General features: G+C 32.3%; 2 protein-coding genes across 3 annotated transcripts in view; both read right to left on the reverse strand.

The window, feature by feature from the left end:
• The window catches only part of LOC127725380 (uncharacterized), a 122,660-nt gene that overhangs the window by 73,676 nt on the left and 26,917 nt on the right, over positions 1 to 22,067 (reverse strand). The gene's annotated exons all lie outside the window — the stretch shown is intronic.
• On the reverse strand, positions 7,866 to 21,465 carry LOC127725379 (procathepsin L-like). Its single transcript, XM_052232313.1, has 9 exons — positions 21,384 to 21,465; positions 20,699 to 20,835; positions 18,490 to 18,595; positions 17,408 to 17,557; positions 13,718 to 13,841; positions 11,980 to 12,080; positions 11,190 to 11,352; positions 8,327 to 8,432; positions 7,866 to 8,032 (listed from the first exon to the last, which is right to left on the reverse strand). Exons 1-9 carry the CDS (start codon positions 21,384 to 21,386, stop codon positions 7,933 to 7,935), a joined length of 990 nt encoding a protein of 329 aa, XP_052088273.1. The 5' UTR covers positions 21,387 to 21,465; the 3' UTR covers positions 7,866 to 7,932.

Consider the following 22,067-nt stretch of genomic DNA (forward strand, 5'->3'; position numbering starts at 1 on the left):
AGTAAGTTTTACAGACGTGTTAAAAAAAGTTCTAAAGTTAAGCATCTAATTTACCAGTGATACCACCTCCTGTTTTTTTTTTATATGTTATTTCTGTAACTTTAGTACTTTCTAGTTTTTTCCAAAGTATGGTTGTTTTCAAACATGTTCAACCCAGCAACATTCGAATGTATAGCTGGGAAAAGGAGGGTCATGCTAGTTGTTTTTGTGTCTCGTACCGATCTTTTGAGTTCTGATTTTTACACTTTGTTCTTATGTTGTGATGTTACACCACTGTACCAGGTTAGGGGGGGGGGGGGTTGAGCATTCACAAACATGTACAACCCAGCCACATTCGTTATGTGCCTGTCCCAAGTCATGAGCCTGTAGATCAGTGGTTGTTATTGGTTCATGCCTGTCATATTTGTTTTTCATAAATTGTTTTGTTATAAATAAATAAAATTTAACATCACAAAATATCAAAGACAAAGGTCTACCTTAATGATTTTTTACGCACAAAGGGCTAAAACGGAGTGCTTTTAGTATCCTTCGCTTCTCCCTGAGGTATCCTTGAAGCCTCCCTATCATGACATGACTTCTCCCTGTTGTGCTTCCAGAGAGATTGACTCTCCCTATTATTTTGAAGTGTGGTGACCCTGTTAAATTAGGTCGTTAGTTTTCTTGTTTGAATTGTTTCTCATGTTTCATGTCGGGGCCTTTTATAGCCGATTATACGGTTTTGGGATTTCTCATTGTTGAAGGCCGTATGTTTTCCTTTAATTGCTAACATTCACTTTATTTGAACTTTGGTGAATAGTTGTCTGGTTAAAAAAAGATAACACAGCAAATTAAAATTGACTGTTGGTAAATTACATATTTATATATATTTCTTTTGGAAATGTTGTTTGTGCTGTTTTTAGACCCCTCTACCAAGAAATTTGTTTTGCATGCACACGTATAAAAATGCGGTTGTTATCCAACGCAATCATAGGTTTGAACGTTGTTTTCAATTTAGACAAATATTAAATATTGACATGAACAATATGAACAAATGTTAAATATTTCGGATAACTAATATCCTTCATCAGTAAGATGTCAAATGGTTCTTAACTTGACATTTAGTAGTCACACTGTAATCTTGATCGTTATACAAATCATCACGAATCAATACGCTGGTAATTTTTTCACTATTGATGTTTGGGAGGAGGAATAAATTCCTTAAAACTGTAAGAGTCCAAAAGACATATATATCTATGTAGTTTACCAACAGTCAATTTTAATTTGCTGTGTTATCTTTTTTTAACCAGCATGTTGACAACATATTTGTTACGTTTGGAGGACGTTACGTTTAGAGGACGTGTTTTTCAATAGACTGTCGGAATTCCAATGGGAACCAATTGTGCCCCTCTTCTTGCCGACTTGTTTCTTTATTATTATGAGACTGATTTCATACAGGAACTTCTTAGGAGGAAAGATAAGAAGTTAGCAATATCCTTTAACTCTACGTTCCGCTATATAGATGATGTTCTCTCACTAAATAATACAAAATTTGGTGACTATGTTGAACGAATCTATCCCATCGAACTAGAGATAAAGGATACTACAGATACAGTTAAGTCTGCCTCATATCTTGACTTACATCTAGAAATTGACAATGAGGGTCGGTTGAAAACAAAACTTTACGACAAAAGAGATGATTTCAGCTTCCCAATTGTGAACTTTCCATTTCTATGTAGCAACATTCCAGCAGCGCCTGCATACGGAGTATATATCTCCCAATTGATACGATATTCGCGGGCTTGTGTTTCCTAACATGATTTCCTTGATAGAGGATTGCTGCTCACAAGGAAGCTATTAAGCCAAGAGTTCCAAATGGTGAAGTTGAAAACATCCCTTCGTAAATTTTACGGACGCCATCACGAGTTTGTTGATCGTTATGGAATAACCGTTTCACAGATGATATCGGATATGTTCCTTATGTCGTAACTACAATACCCTTCCCTTTTCACGAATGTGACTTACCGAATTAGACTATTTACCGGATTTGTAATAACATAAGAAACACGACGGGTGCCACATGTGGAGCAGGATCTGCTTACCCTTCCGGAGCACCTGAGATCACCCCCAGTTTTTGGTGGGGTTCGTGTTGCTTAGTCTTTAGTTTTCTATGTTGTGTCATCTGTACTATTATTTGTCTGTTTGTCTTTTTATGTTTGGCCATGGCGTTGTCAGTTTGTTTGTCGATCTTTGAGTTTGACTGTCCCTCTGGTATCTTTCGTCCCTCTTTTAGCAATTAAAGGCAAACATACGGCCTTCAACAATGAGAAATCCCCAAACCGTATAATCGACTTTAAAAGGCCCCGACATGAAACATGAGAAACAATTCAAACAAGAAAATTAACGACCTATTTTAATCAGTACTTCGGTACTAACATGATTTATAACATACTATCTAAAATTGCCCGTTTATAAATTTAAAATTATACAGAAACTAAGGTTTCAACTCCCTCAGGCAACGTTGGCCTTTAGATGGATTTGGCTATTTTGTAGGTCCTTTTTGGTTTATAGCTCTTTAACGTTTTCGGCCCTTATACATCCTTGGCTTTCAAATATTTGGCTTTGAGCGTTCCTGATGAAGGTAAATCCAGAAAAGCGCTTCGAACGCATGAAATTTATAACGTGTTGTTTTCAATTTTTTTAACAGGTACACCACACTTCAAAATAATAGGGAGAGTCAATTCTCTCTGGAAGTACAACAGGGAGAAGTCATGTAAGGATAGGGAGGCTCCAAGGATACCTGAGGGAGAAGCAAAGGATACTAAAAGCACTCCGTTTTGGCCCTTCGTGCGTAAAAAATCATTAAAGTAGACCTTTGTCTTTGATATTTTGTGATGTTAAATTTTATCTATTTATAACAAAACAATTTATGAAAAACAAATATGACAGGCATGAACCAATGACAACCACTGATCTACAGGCTCTAGACTTGGGGCAGGCACATAACGAATGTGGCTGGGTTGAACATGTTTGTGAATGCTCAACCCCCCCCCCCCCTAACCTGGTACAGTGTTGTAACATCACAACATAAGAACAAAGTGTAAAACTCAAAAGATCGGTACGAGACACAAAAACAACTAGCATTACCCTCCTTTTCCCAACTATACATTTTAAGCTATACATATTCATTAATTAATGGATTGTACCTCAATTCATGTATATATAATCCACTCTTTCACAAAGTGCAGCTCAGCTGAGACCAATAGATAAGGGACATCCAACTAAGACAATATTTTACTTTCATCATCTTGCATTTATCTGGGCGCTTTTCTCTGTTCAAACATTGGTCTAGTATTTTTCAAACTTCTCTTAAGATTTCCTATTGATATTGATAAGAATTGTATTGCATTATTATGTATAATAGCAGCATGTTCAGAGCTAGGACTTTTATACTATTAGTGACTTATCATTTTTTACCTGGGAGGGGGGCTGGTCAAAATGTAGGGGGGGTCAAGTTTTTTTATAAATTCAAAGTGGGGAGATCAATTTTATTTGTAATAAAATATTTTTGAACTTTTGAATCTTCACGTATATCCTACATATCATGTGTATCAAAGGTTAGTGTTTTGCATGTTAAAATTTTGGCAAGATTGATAGAGGGGTTACATTTTTTTTAATTGTTTTAAGGGGGGTAAAATAAAAATAGTGAAATATTATGGGGGATCAAGAAAAGTTTTTATGTTTGATTTCAAAATGATCAGCCCCTCTCCCAAGTAAAAAATGATAAGTCCCTAACAATATATCATGTCCCAGGTCAGAGGTAAGATTTATTTCTATAATTTCATTATTTGATAAAATGCTCCCCTAGGCGCAAGCTTGATACGACCGCAGAGGTCGAACCCTGAACAGTTGAGGCAAGTATGGACACAACATGTAAGCTTAAAACAGCTCTGAATTTTGATTATGATTGAATATTTGACACAGCATAGGTTTGTGACACAAAATAATAGTGGTCAAAGAACTGAAGTTTGAAATTGGACATTTACCTATTATGGTCCAATATCCAAAATCTAAGTTGCTTTCAATTTGACAGCTCATTTCTTGTTTCTTCTAGAATCCAACTGAATCAATTGACAATCATTCCATATATTTTAATTTTCCTCCTCAGTTTTTTTAACGTCGTCGTGCTTCATATGAAAAATAATGAAACACAGGCACATATCCAAACCATCATAACAAAGGATGACGCAGTCCTCTGTGGTCATTAATATTAATTCATATCTAAGTGTTCTGTATACATTTACTTGCTTGCACGATTAACTACCGATAATGATATTTTTGAAACCTTTATCAGTCCGAACGAAAACCTTCTTGACAATGCATACAGCGTTATAGAAGTAATTGTATAGAATGATAATCAAATGAGCGATTCGAGTTCCCAATTTCTCAATCCTGTTATATATTAATATATGACCCTATAAAACAATGGTCGCTTTTTCTGGTGATACAAACTTTGCCACTGATTGTTTCAAAATACTCTACGACAAGTATGAATGACTGTTTTTCGATGTATTATAACAAGCCAACGACGTTTTTAAACTGCAGCTAACCGCAAAATCACATCAACCGCATTGCAGATCTTAATTAGTAATAATGAGTAAATACAAATATCATGAAATTAATTATTTTATCATTTAAATTCTTAATAAAAAAAAATTATTTGGTGAAATAACAGTTGAGTCATTTACGATTAGAAGCAATACAGTACAAACTTTTCTTGCTGGTTCGATGGTTGTACAAATGAATGTTTTATGTGTTTTATATTTTCCCAAAATGTATGTATAGTTTTTTTTTTTTTTTTTTTTTTTTTTTTCTTTTTTTTTTTTTAATTCTATATAATTTTATTTGAAATGTACATTTGTTAGAGATACATAAAGTACTGGTACCTTATCCTGGTCTCGTTGACGTTAGTATATAGCATTTCATAAGGTTAGTACTTGTTAGTACACAACATACAGTTTTGCTAATAAATAATGTGTAACAGAATAAAAAGAAATTACTATGATATATTATAAATCTTAGTTAAGAAGATAAATTAATTTTTTCTGCAACCAAATTGTAGAAGTTTTTTTATGTTATTATTTTTCTATTCATCAAGGACATTATCCTGAATTTCATTCAAAAGTTTTAGTTCTTGTTCTTATTCTTTAATTTCATCTCTTTTACTTTTAGCTTTAATTTTACAATGTTGAATAGTCGTCTCCTTTACCTCTATTTTAAACAGATCCCACACGATTGCTAAACCTTTTCGGTCTCTTAAATTTTCATATTTATCTATTAAAGTGGGTTTTTTTTCATTTTGTATGATTCGTCTTTAAGAAAACTATTGTTTAATTTGAAATAACCCTTTCCTTTCTCCCCCTGACAATGATTTATCTTAAGTGAAATCGCTAGATGGTCTGTATATTGAATTGTAGCGGGTCTTATATCAGTGTGGAGTACTCTAGGTCTCATGTCTTGACTAAAAAGAAAATAATCAATTCTACTAGCTACTTCATTATTTTTTCTTCTCCAGGTATATTGTATTTTATTTGGATTTATTACTCTCCAGATGTCTATAACTTTTAGCTTTTTTATTAAACTTTTCAACGCATTTTGACAGCTCATTTCTTGTTTCTTCAGCACTATTTTAAGCTTATTTAGTAATGTTAAGCATTAATTCTTAGTTAAATCAATTCATTGGCCCCAAAACTTTTAACGTTGGAAATTAAAAGAATATTATAACTGCGAAAGAGTAAATAGTCAAATGACACGCATCATTTGGTCAAGCCTAAGGGAATCTAAAACTTATTTATTATCCGAAAACTCAATGTAATGAGATTACAATTTTACCCAAACAATTAATTAGGGACTGATAGACTAACATAAGAATCCTGAATTTGATCAAAAGATGGCATCTTTCATTTGCTTAGTCCATGACAGAGAATTGAAATAAAGTGATAACTTGTCAGATTATTGAAATATATTTTCTCCGACATATCAGTCTGTATACCAGTGTTGTTACACAAATGGTTTGAAGATAAAAAAATAAGGTGATACGACAAAATGAAACATGAACAATTATATACCATAAGCCAAACAAAAGAAGGAAAGAAAAACAGAAAGACAGGCATATGTTTTACACTAGTCATTTTGGGGCCTTTTATAGCTTCCTGTTCGGTGTGAGCCAACACTCCGTGTTTAAGGCCGTACTTTTACCTATAATTGTTTACTTTTTACACATTGTGACTTGGATGGAGAGTTGTCTCATTGGCCCTCATACCACATCTTCTTTTTCATATATATATGGTTCAAATTGAAGATCTTTCCAAACTATGTGCCGCCATTAGGGTTGCACATCAAGGATATAACGCCTTCAACAATATGTATATAAATCAGCAGATATGGCATGATTGCCAACGAGCCAACTATCAACCAGAGTTCAAATGAAGTAATACACTAATACTATTATTTATAAACAAATCAAACTGTTTTCTTGAGAGAAAAAACATTACAATTTAATTATTGAGACAAGACAAAACATGATTTCAATAATTTTGTAGATTAAAACATACAACATACAAATATATTAAGAAAATATCTGAATCTAATATACTGGTGATTAAAAACAATAACAATAATATGGCACTTTGAACACAATTTAGAGTTTCGAAAATTTGAACACAAAAATAAAACTTATTTTCCATCGCTCAACGAGCCCAAAATAAGGAAGAAAAGTGACGTGTCGCACGACATATTACTGTGAACAATATATCTGCTGTCGTTAAGGTTGCACACTAATGATATAAATCTTTCCAACATATATGCCCTCTTTAGGATTGAACACTAAGGATGTTTACTTTTCCAAAATATGTGCAGCCTTTAGGATTGAACAACAAGGATATTAATCATTCCACACTATGTGCCATCTTTCAGGGTGCACACTAATGATAGAAACCCACGTGCCGTTTTTGGTTTCATTTTTCATGTTCTGTGAGAAAACCAATGACACGAGAACAATAGCAAAATTACTCTTTTTATATAAAATATTCAATAGATTATTTATGCCGGTAACCATACTAATTGAAAGTTATATTTGATCCATAATCGAAAATTTTAAGAAAACTGTTAAACTATATCATTTACAATATACATGCAAATACATATTCATCAGCTCCAGAGCCAGGCGTGAAGTAGAAAATGGCTAAACGATGTATAAAAGTATTTGCGTAGGAAACATTAAAACAAATTATTCTAACTTGGAAAAACTAACGTATAGTTCGTTGTTGTATGCCCTTTGGTGACGTTTAACGCGACGAATTAAAGATAAGAAAATATTGAATCGAATTGGTTTCGTAAATAAATTTACAAATCGCTTAATCGGGCTAATAAAGACAATTTACATGTCACTATATCATCAAAAGCGGAAAGTACTTAAAACAAATTAAGACTATTGAATAATATTAATGTATAAGTATACTGACATCATTCGCCGAATTAGTATACTAGTATTTGATAGTGCTATTAATAATTCAACACCGTAATAAAGCTGTATGATGAATTTCGAGTTTGGTCTTCTCAGTGATAAAATGCGCCTCACAACTCGATGAGATTTTTTTCTAAAAGTTAGTGTTTGGTATTTAAGTAAGATAACAGAGTGCGAACAGTAAAACTGTAGATTCGTCTATTCGAATTTATTATAGTGTTTTGTTTTTCTTTGCAAACATTTAAAATTTTGTTCCGTGTTCATCGGTTAGAAAAGAGCACCATTTAACTACTTCACAGTTTGACCTTTGTGTATCTTTGATAGTAACACCAGTTTTTTCATCTTTAATACCTAATTGTCAAAGGATTTCGTTAAAATATAATTGAAGTATCTCAGTAATTGAACAAGTTAAACCGCAGTTCATATAGTCATCACATTAGGGGGTACATGGCATGTGTTGCTATGGCACACTGGTCGTTCTTGTTCCTTGACATCAATATGTATCCATCCATTCCCCATGTGGTTCCCCAGCTGAAATGAATAATTTAATAGCTCAATTTAAAGTGAAATAGAAATATACATAACAATCTATATAGTTGTATTACGGGTATTAAAGTTTTAAAATTTCGAAATGCTCGTAGATATTCCACTTAAATGCAATTTCAGTTAATTTTTTTCAATCAGAAAAAACTAAATCAGTTAAAATTGTTGACATTGCAACTAATATTCATCAGATAGAACCGAAAATAATCAAATTAAATGCTAAAACATAAACCACTTAAAATTGAATAAAATTTACAGGAAAAGAATAGTATTTGCTGGTACCTGTTTTTAACAAGCCAATAATCATCGTTGCTTTGCGTGCCATATCCAACAACCAGGATACCGTGATTTATGGTGTAAGACTTGCAGCTCGGATTATTGAATACACCTGCAATTGTTTTGAAAGTATAATCAAATATTGTTTTTTAAATACACTGTACGTCATCTCTTCAAATCAGACAAATATAAAAGATGTTTTTATTTTTTTAAATTAGTACGAATTAGAGATATTTCAATACTTGCGACTTCAGTAACGTGCTAAAAATAAGAATAAGGACGTTAGAAATAAACAAAATGCACCAGTCAACAATCTGCTATTAAATTATTCAATTTTAAATGATTAACAAAAGATTTGGGCATATGTGACACCCAATGAAGCAAACAACCAAAAACATCAAAGGGCAATACAAGTGTGTCGTAAAATTATTGCATGCTATAAATCTCTCCGAGTCTATAAAAGTAGAGCATAAAATTAAAGATACTTAATAAGACAACCATCGACAAATTTCTAGACTTAGGACATTCACCAAACACAGGGACGCTTAAAAGTATCAATATTGACACTGCTTAACTAACTTTAAAATGTACTGTATATCCATTATATAATACACATTCTAATATAACGTGCTTACTTCGATTTGTAAACAACACCGTGATAAAATTCTCGATATATCTAAACTTAGCGCAGACTCAGAAATGTACATATTGGTGGCTGTTACTATTTACCTCCCACGTAAATCCACATATTTCGAAACCTATGTGCAAACACTATGTTGATTTCGTTGTTAAAATCAAAATAAGATAAAATTCCACAAAATTTCATGAATGATCTTAGCGCATTAACGTCTTGTCATTTCATGATGTCATACGAATAAAAACTCTCAAGCTGAAGGTTTTCCGTTACGTTTACGCAGTAAGTTCGGATAATATTGCATTAAAATTGAGTTTTGAGGTAGGTGTTGTTTCATTTTCTGTTCTATTGCATAATTCGCACATTTGTTGATTTCAGCAAGTCAACATGGCGGCTCACTCCTTAGTTACGACTTGTCAACTCTGGATTTGACAGTAAATAGTAGCCAAAGAAAATAAAATGTTGGGTTAAGAATTATGAGAATTTAACACATTTTTCTAGTTGTTATTTAAGAAATAATTCATGTAAGACTTAGATTTATTTGAAATTGGTAGCTTTTATCTTACAGGGGGTAAAACAGAACAGCCATACACACGGCAATCTTACCTTCGCTCCTTTTTTTAAATTACCGAATTGGTTCTATTAGAATCGAAATAATTCATGGAATTCATAGATTTGTTGGACATTTACACTTAGCCTTGGCAGTGATATTCGTTAATTTTACTCTTCGTTAACGCTCAGGATAAAATTCGAATATCACGGCCCAGGCCATTTGTAAATGTCCAACAAATTTATGGCTTCCATGAATTATTTCTTAATTATCTAATTCTTAGCCGATTAATAAATACCTTCCCCTACCAGTTTGATTTTTTTAATGAATTTCTATATCTTTTAATCTTAGTTCTTCATTGATCAAAATTCATTGACGGCTGTACCCCTATTTGTGACATTTTTACCTATTACGTCTGTTTGTTTTTCTAACACATTTTTGTTAATATAATTGAATTCTATGCGACTATCATACTAGTGAGAGATTTAGCTAGCTATAAAACCAGGTTTAATCTACCATTTTCTACATGAGGAAATGTCTGTAGTCAAGAATAGGAAAGTTGTTTTCCGTTTGTGTCATGTGTTTGAGCTTCTGGTTTTACAATTTGATAAGGGACTTTCCGCTTTGAATTTTCCTTGAATATTTGTTATTTTACTTTTTTCAAATATAAAGGGGAACAAATTTAACCAAATTTAACTGTTTAAGATTAATTTTTCGTATACACGGTATAAACATATGAGCAACTTATTGTATTAATTGCATCATTCATTAATATATACATAGTACCGTTCTCTATATGTTATCTATTCATTGGAGTATTTTTTAACATTTATTTTAGTTTACAGAAAATGTATCTCAGGGAGTAACTATCATATATCACGAGAAATACTACATGAAATTAAAATACATCAAAGATAAAATTATATATTGAAATAATTCAATATTGATAATCTGGATACATATGTAACCTTTGATAATAGATATGATATTGCGAATTATTGTTCTAGACTTTAATAATCACTGCGAGTTAGCTAAGGTTCTAACTGTTTCCTATTCTGGATTCAATATCGTCTTTGCAAGCTCCAATACAACCTATTCACGTAAATCATGAGATGATATGTGACATATGCAAGTGCTCATCAAATGTGTCTTCATATGAATGGAAATTCGCTAATTGGGAAAGATGAAGATATGATCAGGTCGTTTTCATTCCTTGGTCTCGAAAATTCGAAAGTATAATGAAAATATTTAATAACTACGTTACTGAGATTGTGTACGACACTCATTGGTCTATTAATATGCTTGAATTTGATCTTACATATTTGATTAAGGCATTATAATTCGCGCAATTAGAGAATAAAATGCAGACGGTTTCCATAATTTACGAAATATACGACATTTTTACATTCGACTTTAAAAACGTCTGGCTTGAATCCTATATATTGTTCAAAGGTAAATGTATAACAAGACGTGAATAAACTTCGGTATCTTACATGTACTTAACATGATGTCGATGTTCAGTACTACTGATCAACAACGTGACAAGTCAACAGTATGCCATTTTGTCTTAAATATACAAAACCAGAAGAGACGCATACATGTTAAACATATGCTGTATTGATTACCATATTTTATGATAATTATACAGGTAGAATTTGTAATTCATTAATTTCAAAGATATTAACCTCGTTTGTACAACTGAAAGTTTCGATCCACGTAAATGCATGCCGAAACAGGTCCTACTGTTGCGACAGCCTGCTTCATCTGATTTTCATCTCCATTTCTGATCCCAGTGTATCCGGTGATAGAAGCTCCAATATTAGATTTGGTGTAACGGCAGTTTCCAACCTGTATCATAAACAAAACACATGTACCTGTGAACATTTTCTAATACGGATTTTATGATTGCAATACTATCATTACAATGAATAAAATGTATAAAATGTATACGAATTGATAAAAAACAAATGATGTTATATACTCCATGGTGCTGAAAATGAAAATGATAAATCGTCCTTCCGATCTTTACATGTGGATGTGTGATGGATGTGGTAGTAAGGTCTACATTCCGCAACTGATTATCGGGGCCACATTACCGTTACTCATTTTCATACTTAAATTATTCCCATTGATCATCAAGATTTTACGAAGAACTTAACTGAACATGAAAAATTTCCCGAGTTACAGCTATCTTCTTTTCAATCAAACAGCTACCTGGTTATTTCATTAATTCATGTCAGTTTTACAACAATTTTAATATTAAGCCGTATCACATTCGTTCGTTGGCTTTTAAAATCTTGGTTGTAAGCGTTCCTTATGATGGTAAAGCAAGATTAGCGTTGGACGCACCAAATTTATAAGCTGTTATTTTTATTTTCCTTAACGTGGGTGCTTGTACCTCATATCTTGGATAGATCGAATTAACCCACATTGACTTATTTACAAGTATTACTTCATGTAATTCAGTTTTGTTACCTTTCCCTCGTATGGGTAGCTATTTTCTGTATCTATGCCTTTATTATCTTTGACGTATTTAAATGAAGGAGGTAGCATACCTCCATTGCAGCCTCTGTTGCCTTAAATTAAAACAAAAAAAGTTTTTTTTTACTATGACATCAACTTTTGTTAATTTACACTTTGCAATAACCTAATTCTAGATACACTAATTCGTGAAAGTTATTTTAATTATCAGAACTTATAACTGTGTGACTTGACTCTAGATACATGTATATAGATTGTTTGCATAGTCTGAGATACACCATTCCTTCATTTGAGACAGCTAAGGTTTCACATTTCTTAACGCAAGGCTGGCTAAGCGTTATGACTTTTCAAGAGTGGATTTATATAGCACAGCACGGGAAATAGTGCTGGAATTTGTTGATGTAATGATTTGAACTAATTTGTTTGTAACTTTAAATTTTTTTTTTAAATGTGTTGTGTTCGAGTGTCGTCATCATACAAAAGACGTCACAATATCAAAATAAGATGGCGACAATAATATAATTTGAACACCATAATTGGATTTTGAAAAATTAAAAACTGATAACAAGAGAGGGGAAAAGGTTAAACGGCTAATTGTTAAAGTCAACTAATATCTGTAAATGATAGAAATGTGTAAGTAGCGTCAATGAGAAAGAAAACACGTCTAGAACTTTCTAAATACACAAAATATAAGAATTCTTCAAATAATGTAAATACATCTGACAGAAAAGAGTGTGTGAAGAGACTGTAGCTTGCTTTCAATGCGCATGGGGATGTCAAAAATATTTTTTTACTATTTGCAGCAATTGACACTAAAGGTAAATGATCGGAAATTGCAAAAATTCATTTACCTCTTGGGATAGCTAAGATGTATAAAATAATATAACGGTTCCCTTCTTCTAACTTACAAACACAATGTGATATATTTTATCAGTGTGTCATTATAGTTGCCACTGATTCATTTAAACTTAGAATACAAAGGTGTGGTATGATTGCCAATGCGTCAACTATCCTACAGAGACCAAATGACGTAGAAATTAACAACTTATATGTTATACATTATTTTTTTTTTAAATTGACGTATAGTACTATTTACAATTTATTTATATAAAAAAATAAACTGCTGGCTTCCTCTTTTTCTATTTTATATCCACCAGACTTCATTTCTAGAGAAGAATTTGAGTGGTATCAGATCAGTGATCTGTACAAGGTATTACTGCTTATATTACTATCTCATTATTACTTAGTCCGATTTTTTTTAAAATAGTCACATTCCGTTTAACGTAAAGGGTGAATTGTTAAACTAAAATTAGAATTAGCAACTGTATATCCATATTTGGGCTTTAGTTACATTATAGATGAGTACACATTCATTTCCATTAGGTTCATTGAAAAGCATAATATTATGATTCAATATCATATTATTTGTTCGAATATTTTCGTAGAATAGATAAGAAACAATATTTTGAAAAAGTCTATTAAAATTTATACATCTCAATTGATTGAAGTATGTTTTTTCAAAATTGAAGATAGTTGTTTAGCTACATACAATCTGTTCGCGACCATCTAAGCTAGTATAGATAAGCATAAATTCAATTGCAATGAAAAGAAGACCCCCTGATATACATAGCCATTGAAACGACGCTGGATGAATTTGACAAATTTGACAGCCTTTTTTGTCTCTTCATTGTTTTCATACTCGTAGCTTCTAGCATTAGATTACAAAACTTACCGTATTTAAATGAACAGTCCATTAGATTTTGTTCCGATAACGCTACGAGTTTCCCTGTTTTCCTGAATTGCTGACCCTCTAATGATCCTACAGCTGAGAATGCCCAACATGATCCACATTTTCCCTGAATAGACGAAAATATGCAATTAACATGAAAACGAGACACAGCTGTTCCTAAGTGAAAGAAATTACCTTCTTTTCATACCATTGATCTTTCTATTGTCCCAAGCAAATTTGACTTACATTGACATAATACTAAAACTTTGATTTCACCATGCTAATTTGATATGATTAAAATGCATGGCTAAAAACCAAAATAAACACATTTATGTTCAAAATAATGTAGTGGTGGTATGCCGTAAATTCTACACGGACGTTCTTAAGAATGAAATTTTGAATTCATCTACATTTAAGTCCGTGCGCTCCACAGAGCGTCATATAGTAAACAAACATAGCATTACACATAGCATAACCACATCACAGCTTAAGGCCTCTTCTGATAATTTGAAGGTCCCTACTATGTATTGGTTACCTGGACTAAACAAATATCTCGGCCTCTAGTAAGTGCTCTAAAACTGATCTTTCAGTGCTTTTAACTAGTTCCTTAACTACTATCAAAGAACTTATCATAAACTTTTGTTATGAAGCACAGTGTATGACTAAACTCAATAAAGACCCGTCTAAATTGCATTTAAGGTAGCTGGGGTGTCTAAATTATAATCCATAGAATTTTTTAATAATTTGCCAAAATGTAGTTTATATCATGCTTTTTTGAAAAAAATAATAAAAAGAATGGGTCACGGGGCTTATTTTCACGCTACAGGTTGTGTAAAATTGACAGATTTTGTATAGATTATGCATGGAAAACGCAATTTTCTGCCATAAAACGAAAACTACACCATAGAATTTTGAGATAAAATATGAGAAGATAGCTCTAATATTATACTCTCAGATAGGAAAAAGAAAAAATGGGGCCACCGGGCCCGTTTTCTTGCTACATAAAAAAATTGATAAATTCCTAACACATTCTATTGTAAAAGTAACTTTATCTGAATTATCTGCCCTTACATTTGAGTTGCCTCCCCTTATGTGGCAAATTTGGAAAAAATTGAATCAAACAAAAGTATTCTGTTTTTTGTAAAATACAACCATAAATATAATAAAACATGTCATTTTCTATGTTAAAATGAAAATTCTTAAACATGAATTACCCACTACTCTCAAAATTTGCACATTTTATTAAAGGTCTAGACCAATTATTTTCTGGTATTTCAAAATCCAAGATGGAGGAAGACACCCTATCTACCTTAATTGATAAATTCAACAACATTTACCGTTATCTTGATGACATTGTTTCGTTAAATAATCAAGAATTTTCTAAATATACCGACGAAATTTACCCAAAGGAACTTATTTTAAATATATCAAATGTAAACGGTAATAACTGATCTAGATATTTCAGTTTTACACGGGAAACTCAACCCTACAATTTACGACAAAAGGGACATTTTTTCGGTCCCTATTGTTTATTTTCCTTTTTTGGATGTTTCCTATTGCACCATCTTACTGTGTTTATATTTCACAACTCGTTTGCTATGCCGGTGTCTGCTGTGGCGTTTTAGATTTTCACGAACGTAATCTATGTATGAATGGTAAATTATTAAGTCAGGGATTTCGTTACCACAAATTACTTAAAACGTTTACTAAATTCTTCCAATGATTTAGTTTTGAGGTTTGGTTGTACCTTAGAAAACTTATTTCAAACGGGATAGCACATCCTCATTTTTACGAAGATGTTGTTTACCGTGCCCGGAAATTTAGAAATGATCCTTGTAAACTTATCGATCCTTTAAATAAATTTATTCTAAAAGGTTACCAATTCCATACTGTAATTAGATCTTTGAATATTGTTTTTATTGGTATCAATATTGATTTTGCTATCAGTAAATTAAAAGCAAACTAAATATCATTGTTATATACATATGCACTTTCATGGATCTACAATCTGTCCATTCCTGTATCTAGGCATTGCACAAGGTCATGTTTTTCTCTGACTGTTTATGACGTCTTTACACTAAATCCACTGGATGTTGGATGTGTACTGGTTGATAATTTAGTCTTAGATGCATGATTTTATATTTTTAGTTGTTTTTGGCTTTGAACTAGCTGTCAGAAACTGCGAGTACTCTCAGATCTGTACTTAGTGTCTTTTTGTTGTTAAGATTTACAAGTACCCGGCCATGTCCACTCTGTGTTTTTGTTAGATGTATTTCTATTTGTATCCATCAAATGAGTTAAGGTTGCACTTTGTAAATACAGCAGTTTCACAAACCACGCCTCTTTTGGGGAGATATATGATATTCATAGATATTTAGTTTTGTTTACGTACTGGTTCCCAGATATTATCCCTATGTTTCATCTCATAGATACCACACTTGGGAATGTTACCAATATAAATAAAAAATAAATAGCGGCAGCCTTGAATTCTGAGGGAGTCAAAAAGTGAAGGTAGGGGTGATACATAATTTGAGCATAAGTTTAAACTCTTAGAAGTTCGGGGCATATAAATGTTGAAAATATGCCGCACAGCCCTATATTTTGACCTTTGAAAAAAATAGTAGTGCATATGAGCTTTCCATTCTAGGATATATTTTTTTCGAAACTTCATGGTAAAAGTGGTACAGTTTTAACCTTTAAAAGAGTTCCTATGGAAACTTGCATTGTCTATATTTACAGACATGCAACTTTAAGCCTTTTTCAACTGATTTTTATAGTTCGTTCTTATGTTGTACTGTTACACCACTGTCCCAGGTTAGGGGGAGGGTTAGGATCCCGCTAACATGTTTAACCCCGCCACATTCTGTATGTATGTGCCTGACCCAAGTCAGGAGCCAGTAATTGAGTGGTTGTCGTTTGTTGCTGCGTTACATATATGTTTTTCGTTCATTTTTTTGTACATTAGCTAGGCCGTCAGTTTTCTAGTTTGAATTGTTTTTCATTTGTGATTTCAGGGCCTTTAATAGCTGACTATGCGGTATGGGCTTTGCTCATTGTTGAAGCCCGTACGGTGACCTAAATTTGTTAATTTTTGTGTCTTTTGGTCTCTTGTGAAAAGTTGTCTCATTGGCAATCATACCACAGCTTCTTTTTTATAAATAAACGAAAAGAAATATGATATACAGCAACAAACGACAACCACTGAATTACAGGCTCGTGACTTAGGACAGGCACATGCACATGTGGAGGAGTAAATTCATCTTTTTTAAGCCAAACAGTGACTTCGGCCTGTTGGTGCTTACATCCCTGTCCATGGTACTTGTTGTCTATATTACACTTTACTTAGGGTAACCCAGTCCAATAATTATCACCTTTGCGTTGACATGAAATATTATTGAATTTTCATTTTCTGTTAATCTGTAGAATGTTGAATTATTTGAAACACTCAGGTTTTGCTACATCAAAAGCATAGATGGTCTCGTCCGTATTTAGCAGAGTTATTTGGTATGTTTGGAATTCGGTGCTGTTCAACGTTGAAGCTGATATGGCCTTTCAATTGTTTTGATTTGGGTGCTGCTGATTAGCCTTATTTAGAGAAAATCTCGTACTAAGTTATAATAATGGTATCTTTAATGAGTTTTTGCCATATCACCTTATTTGAGTGTTATGAATCTGTAACTAGAATAACTGTACCTGGTCTTTCACAGGAGTTACATAGCCCTTCTGTCTCCAGTCCACTTCACTGGGGATCTCAACATTATTTGGAGGGAGGAATGTAGAACCTTCACTGATGTTTCTGTGTATCATTCCACCTGTCATTGTCTCGATCACCTCATCAATCGACTACAAAAATCATACAACTTAACGCAATACGATCAGTAAAATTGATTGCTTAAGAAAACAATTGAAAAAGTGTCGTACCTGGAAGTTTATTTGTGACTACTTCCAAAAGGAAAGCATTCATGACGGAATGTTGACAAAATGCGGGATTTTCTCGCTGTGTTGAAGACCCATTTGTGGCCTTGTGCTGTTTTCTGCTCTTTGGTCGGGTAGTTGTCTCTTTGATCATAATGCAATTTAATTTCAAAGAAAGCGTGCGACTACAAAATTATTTATTTATTTTAAAAAACGAATTGTCATCACAATATTGTAAATTAATTTATGAAATGAAAAATCAGTTCTTATCAATATTTTGCATAGTTTTAAATGTCGTACACCATTCATTCACACCATTCCCGATCGCACGTTACACTATTACACCTTTCCCCTTACACCATACACCATAGCACCATACACCTTCTACCATTGCACCATATGCCATACACCATTACACCATACACGTTTTTTTGGGAAGTTTACACCATTCAACGGCTGTAGTTCATCTGAACTTTCCATCCAAGGATATACTTTCTTATAAACTTCATGCAAAAGTAGCGCCTTTATTTGCGTAAAATTATCTTCTTGTCTTTATTAACAGAAGTGCATCATATTGGTGTTGATTGCATAGTTATATAAGTCAATGTTATTCACAAATCTACACACTCGATCCAATTACTAGGTGCTTTTCATATCGTACAAATTGACATGTTTTTATTTGAAGATAGTTTTGGATTCGTTTTGGAGCTGACCTATTCCCAGACTAACCTTTTATTCACATGTACACGTGTTATTGTAAGTTCCACTAAGATACAGCAGAAAAATGTCCTCTTTTCAATGTGATAAAGATAGTGTCTATAAGTTTTAACGGTAATGTAACTTGTTAATTGAATACTTACCATATCAGAGAGAGGATTCAAACCAAGCCAGTAACTGTGTTCTCCTCTGTCAGCTGCCAAATTGTGGTGTTCAATATATTTGATATTCGTCTCCCAAATAGATCGTCTTTATTTTTAAAAAATGCATTTGTTAAATTGCATTATTCTGGGATTTTTAAAGTTTTACTCTAATGACCGAAATTGATATATCAATAGAAAGATACTAGAACATACGCGGCTTCATGATTGGATTATACCACTTACGCCTAATTTTAGTAATTGTTAGTATTCGTTTTGTTATCTGATAAAGTCATGATGATTATAAGATTCACAGTTTTATCAGCTTTCAAAATCTTTCTGTTTGAACCCGTCCTGGTTTTCTTACTTGTTTTTATATTTTTCATTTTCTATATTTTGAGGATGAGGGAATCAGTTGAGTGTATGTTCATATGTTTTATTACATTGTACATATTTGGGGAGGAGATATTAACTCTCTGGTAGTAAGAGCTAGCCAGACTGGGAAACTGGTTAGGCAAATGCTCACATTAAATGTGTACCTATACAGTATGTTAAATATCCTCCTAAACACCATAACCAATTGTGGTGCTCTTATTAAAGGAGGAAGACACATAACATTCATACATACTACAACCGGAACCAACATGTGATTTATACTATTGGTGTCGGTATTGGATTTGATCCGGAAGTTGTTAATTTTTGGCAATATTTATATATAATTATGTAGAAATTGAAAAGGGTTTGGAATAGTGTAATTTTTAATATACACCGTTGTCGTAAATAATTTACATATAAAGTTGATTTCTTTGATTCGTCTTTTTTAAGGTCATGCCGTTTTACAAATTGGACTCGTTATTTTAGTGGTATAGATGTTGGACAAGCATCAATGAAAATGACTTGTTACCTTTAAAAAAATAGATACACACAAACTATTTACATGTTGTGTCAGTCACATTCCTTGAAATTTGTTTACGAACATTGTAAAATCTTTCTAAATAAGTTACATTTTAAAGATATGGTTAGAATACCAATGCGACAGATATCCATAAAGACAAAACCACAATCAACTTTTCTTGAGGGAGTTGAAATCTTAGTTTCTTAAAAATTTCTAAACGTATACAACTTACAATACTTGAAAGAGGCGCTCAAATCAAAATAGTTGGAAAGCCAAATCAAGTACAAAGGTTGAGAGCATTAAAAATAAAAACAAATTGTGCCACATACGGCTAATGCTATGCCTGGGGAAGAAAATCTTCATTATTTTGAATTTTCAGACATTAGCAAACAGTTAATGTGTACAAAATATTGTTTAAATGACATAAATGACTAAAGTGCTGACTACTGGGCTTGTAATACCATCAGGACCGAAACGTAAACAAGCAGTATTAACAAAGCATAAAACATACCAATCTTATATGTTCTCTTATAAATCGAATCAAACTTGTTGAAAGGCAAAATCAGGAAAGAAATTGAAGAACTACAAATTCATAAAAATGTGTGATAAAATACGGCTTAGATTGTCTATTCTCAGGGGAGACAACATTTTGGTTTCTTCGATAATTCAAAAAGTATGAACAGTGAATTGCAAACAAGGTATAAAAACAAACTTCATAATAACTAGAGCCTGTAATTCAATGGTTCTCCTTGGTTGCTAAATGTAATATGTATTTTTTGTCATAAATTATACCAATAAACGTTTTTTTTTTTTTTTTTTCGTTTTGCATATATTTACTTCGGAACTTTAATAGCTCGCGTTACGGTTTTCCCCATTGATGGCGGCCGTGCGGTGACCTATAGTATTTACATTCACCCTGACCTCTATGGTGGATAGCTTTCTCCTTGGCTTTCAAACCACATATCCATACTTTAAACGTTTAAGCCAGAGTCAGAACCACTTGTTAGTCCAAAGCATTCAGTGGGTGGGACTGTTTTACATACATATTAATTTTGTTGTATGGATAGTTATGCATTTGATACATTAAATTTATAATGATTCATGTATATGTAACAATCAATTTGAAAACCCTATTATCCTGATTTTAATTCATATGACAGATGTTTCGTACAACATTGATATATTACAATATTAAATGCCGCTGTTGCCATAAAGATATATTTGGCATTCTATGATCATGTTTCATGACAACATTTGTGGTTTGTTCTTTTTTCTTTTCTTTAATTTGAAAAAAAAATAAAATAAAAAAGAATCAACCTTAAATAATCTTCACTTCCGTTCTCATAAGCTTTGTTGTACGCTTTCTTAAAACCTAGCCATTCTGTATCCATGTCCTGGTTGATATGATGTAAAGCTGAACTACCAATGAACAAAACAAATAAAAGAAGAGGCTTCTGAAAGAATAAGAACTTTGAAATATCATGAATGTTTTAATGAAGTAACTCTATACAGAAGTAAATCAAACCTGAAACCTAACATAAACGAAGAACGTATTTTATTGAAAATGACAAACTCTAACAATGAATGTCTGACAAACACGATAGCTTGTAGAAGATACATTCATAACTTTCAGTAATACATCCATGTCGTTAAATGTTTTGGATTGAGCCTTCCTGATGAAGGTAAATTTACAAAACCACTACTAATGCAACAATATTAACAAGTATTATTTTATGTTCAAATTTATTCGAAAATTTGATAATTACAAAATTCTATTATTTAGTTTTTATCTAATTACGAAATAATGTTTTTAATAAATAATCAATTCAAAATAAGAAACATATTTAAAGCAAGGCCCTATTCATATGCAACATGCACAATAGCTTGATAACAAACTTGACGGCTTATATTGTTTGTATATTTCAAAATAGCTTGCTATGATCTATATACTTCTTTGAAAGGGAAATCACATTTCAAATTGTATTTCAACATTAGAACTTACCATTGTCTTAACGATTTGAAATCGCCCGCCTGTATGATTATCAAATAAAGAAATAATCGTGATAGATTACACTTTCTTTCTTATTTATAGACTTGAAACTTATCAAGGAAGTTTTAGGAACGTATGTATTACTCACAAAAACTTCCGTAATTGTATTTTATCATATGACATTGATAATATGGACTTTGTTTTACAAAAGATATTATTAAAGTTGAAAACGTTATTATTACAAAGTATCTCATAGAACAATGGTTCATGCTTATGCCAATAAAATATCAGAACAATAGATATTTGTTTCAGAAGAAGGCTTGATAAAAGGGGTTTTATCTCGTTTATTCCGAGCAATTTATACATGTTATATATTCTGATGTAATTTCTAAAAAGGTTGAATAAAAAATGATGTCGCGCAAATTATATAAATATGTAACCAAAAAAATTAAGAGGAAGTCGTGTTTCAATTTAATTATTTCGATCGAGGATCCAGCCAGTCTTATACAATAACATTTTTATAATCAAAAACTATATTTTATGAAAATATATTGCAAATATACTAAATTCCCGAAAAATGTCAAGTAAATCATTACCATGCGTAGTCCCATAAAATATTCGTGCAGTGTCTTGTCTTTTATGATTTAATGCTGCATAGCTTTATATGTTGTTTAAAATGAGAACCCGAAGCGTACC

This window comes from Mytilus californianus, unplaced genomic scaffold, assembly GCF_021869535.1.
Source record: "Mytilus californianus isolate M0D057914Y unplaced genomic scaffold, xbMytCali1.0.p SCAF_15, whole genome shotgun sequence".
Lineage (NCBI taxonomy): Eukaryota > Metazoa > Mollusca > Bivalvia > Mytilida > Mytilidae > Mytilus > Mytilus californianus.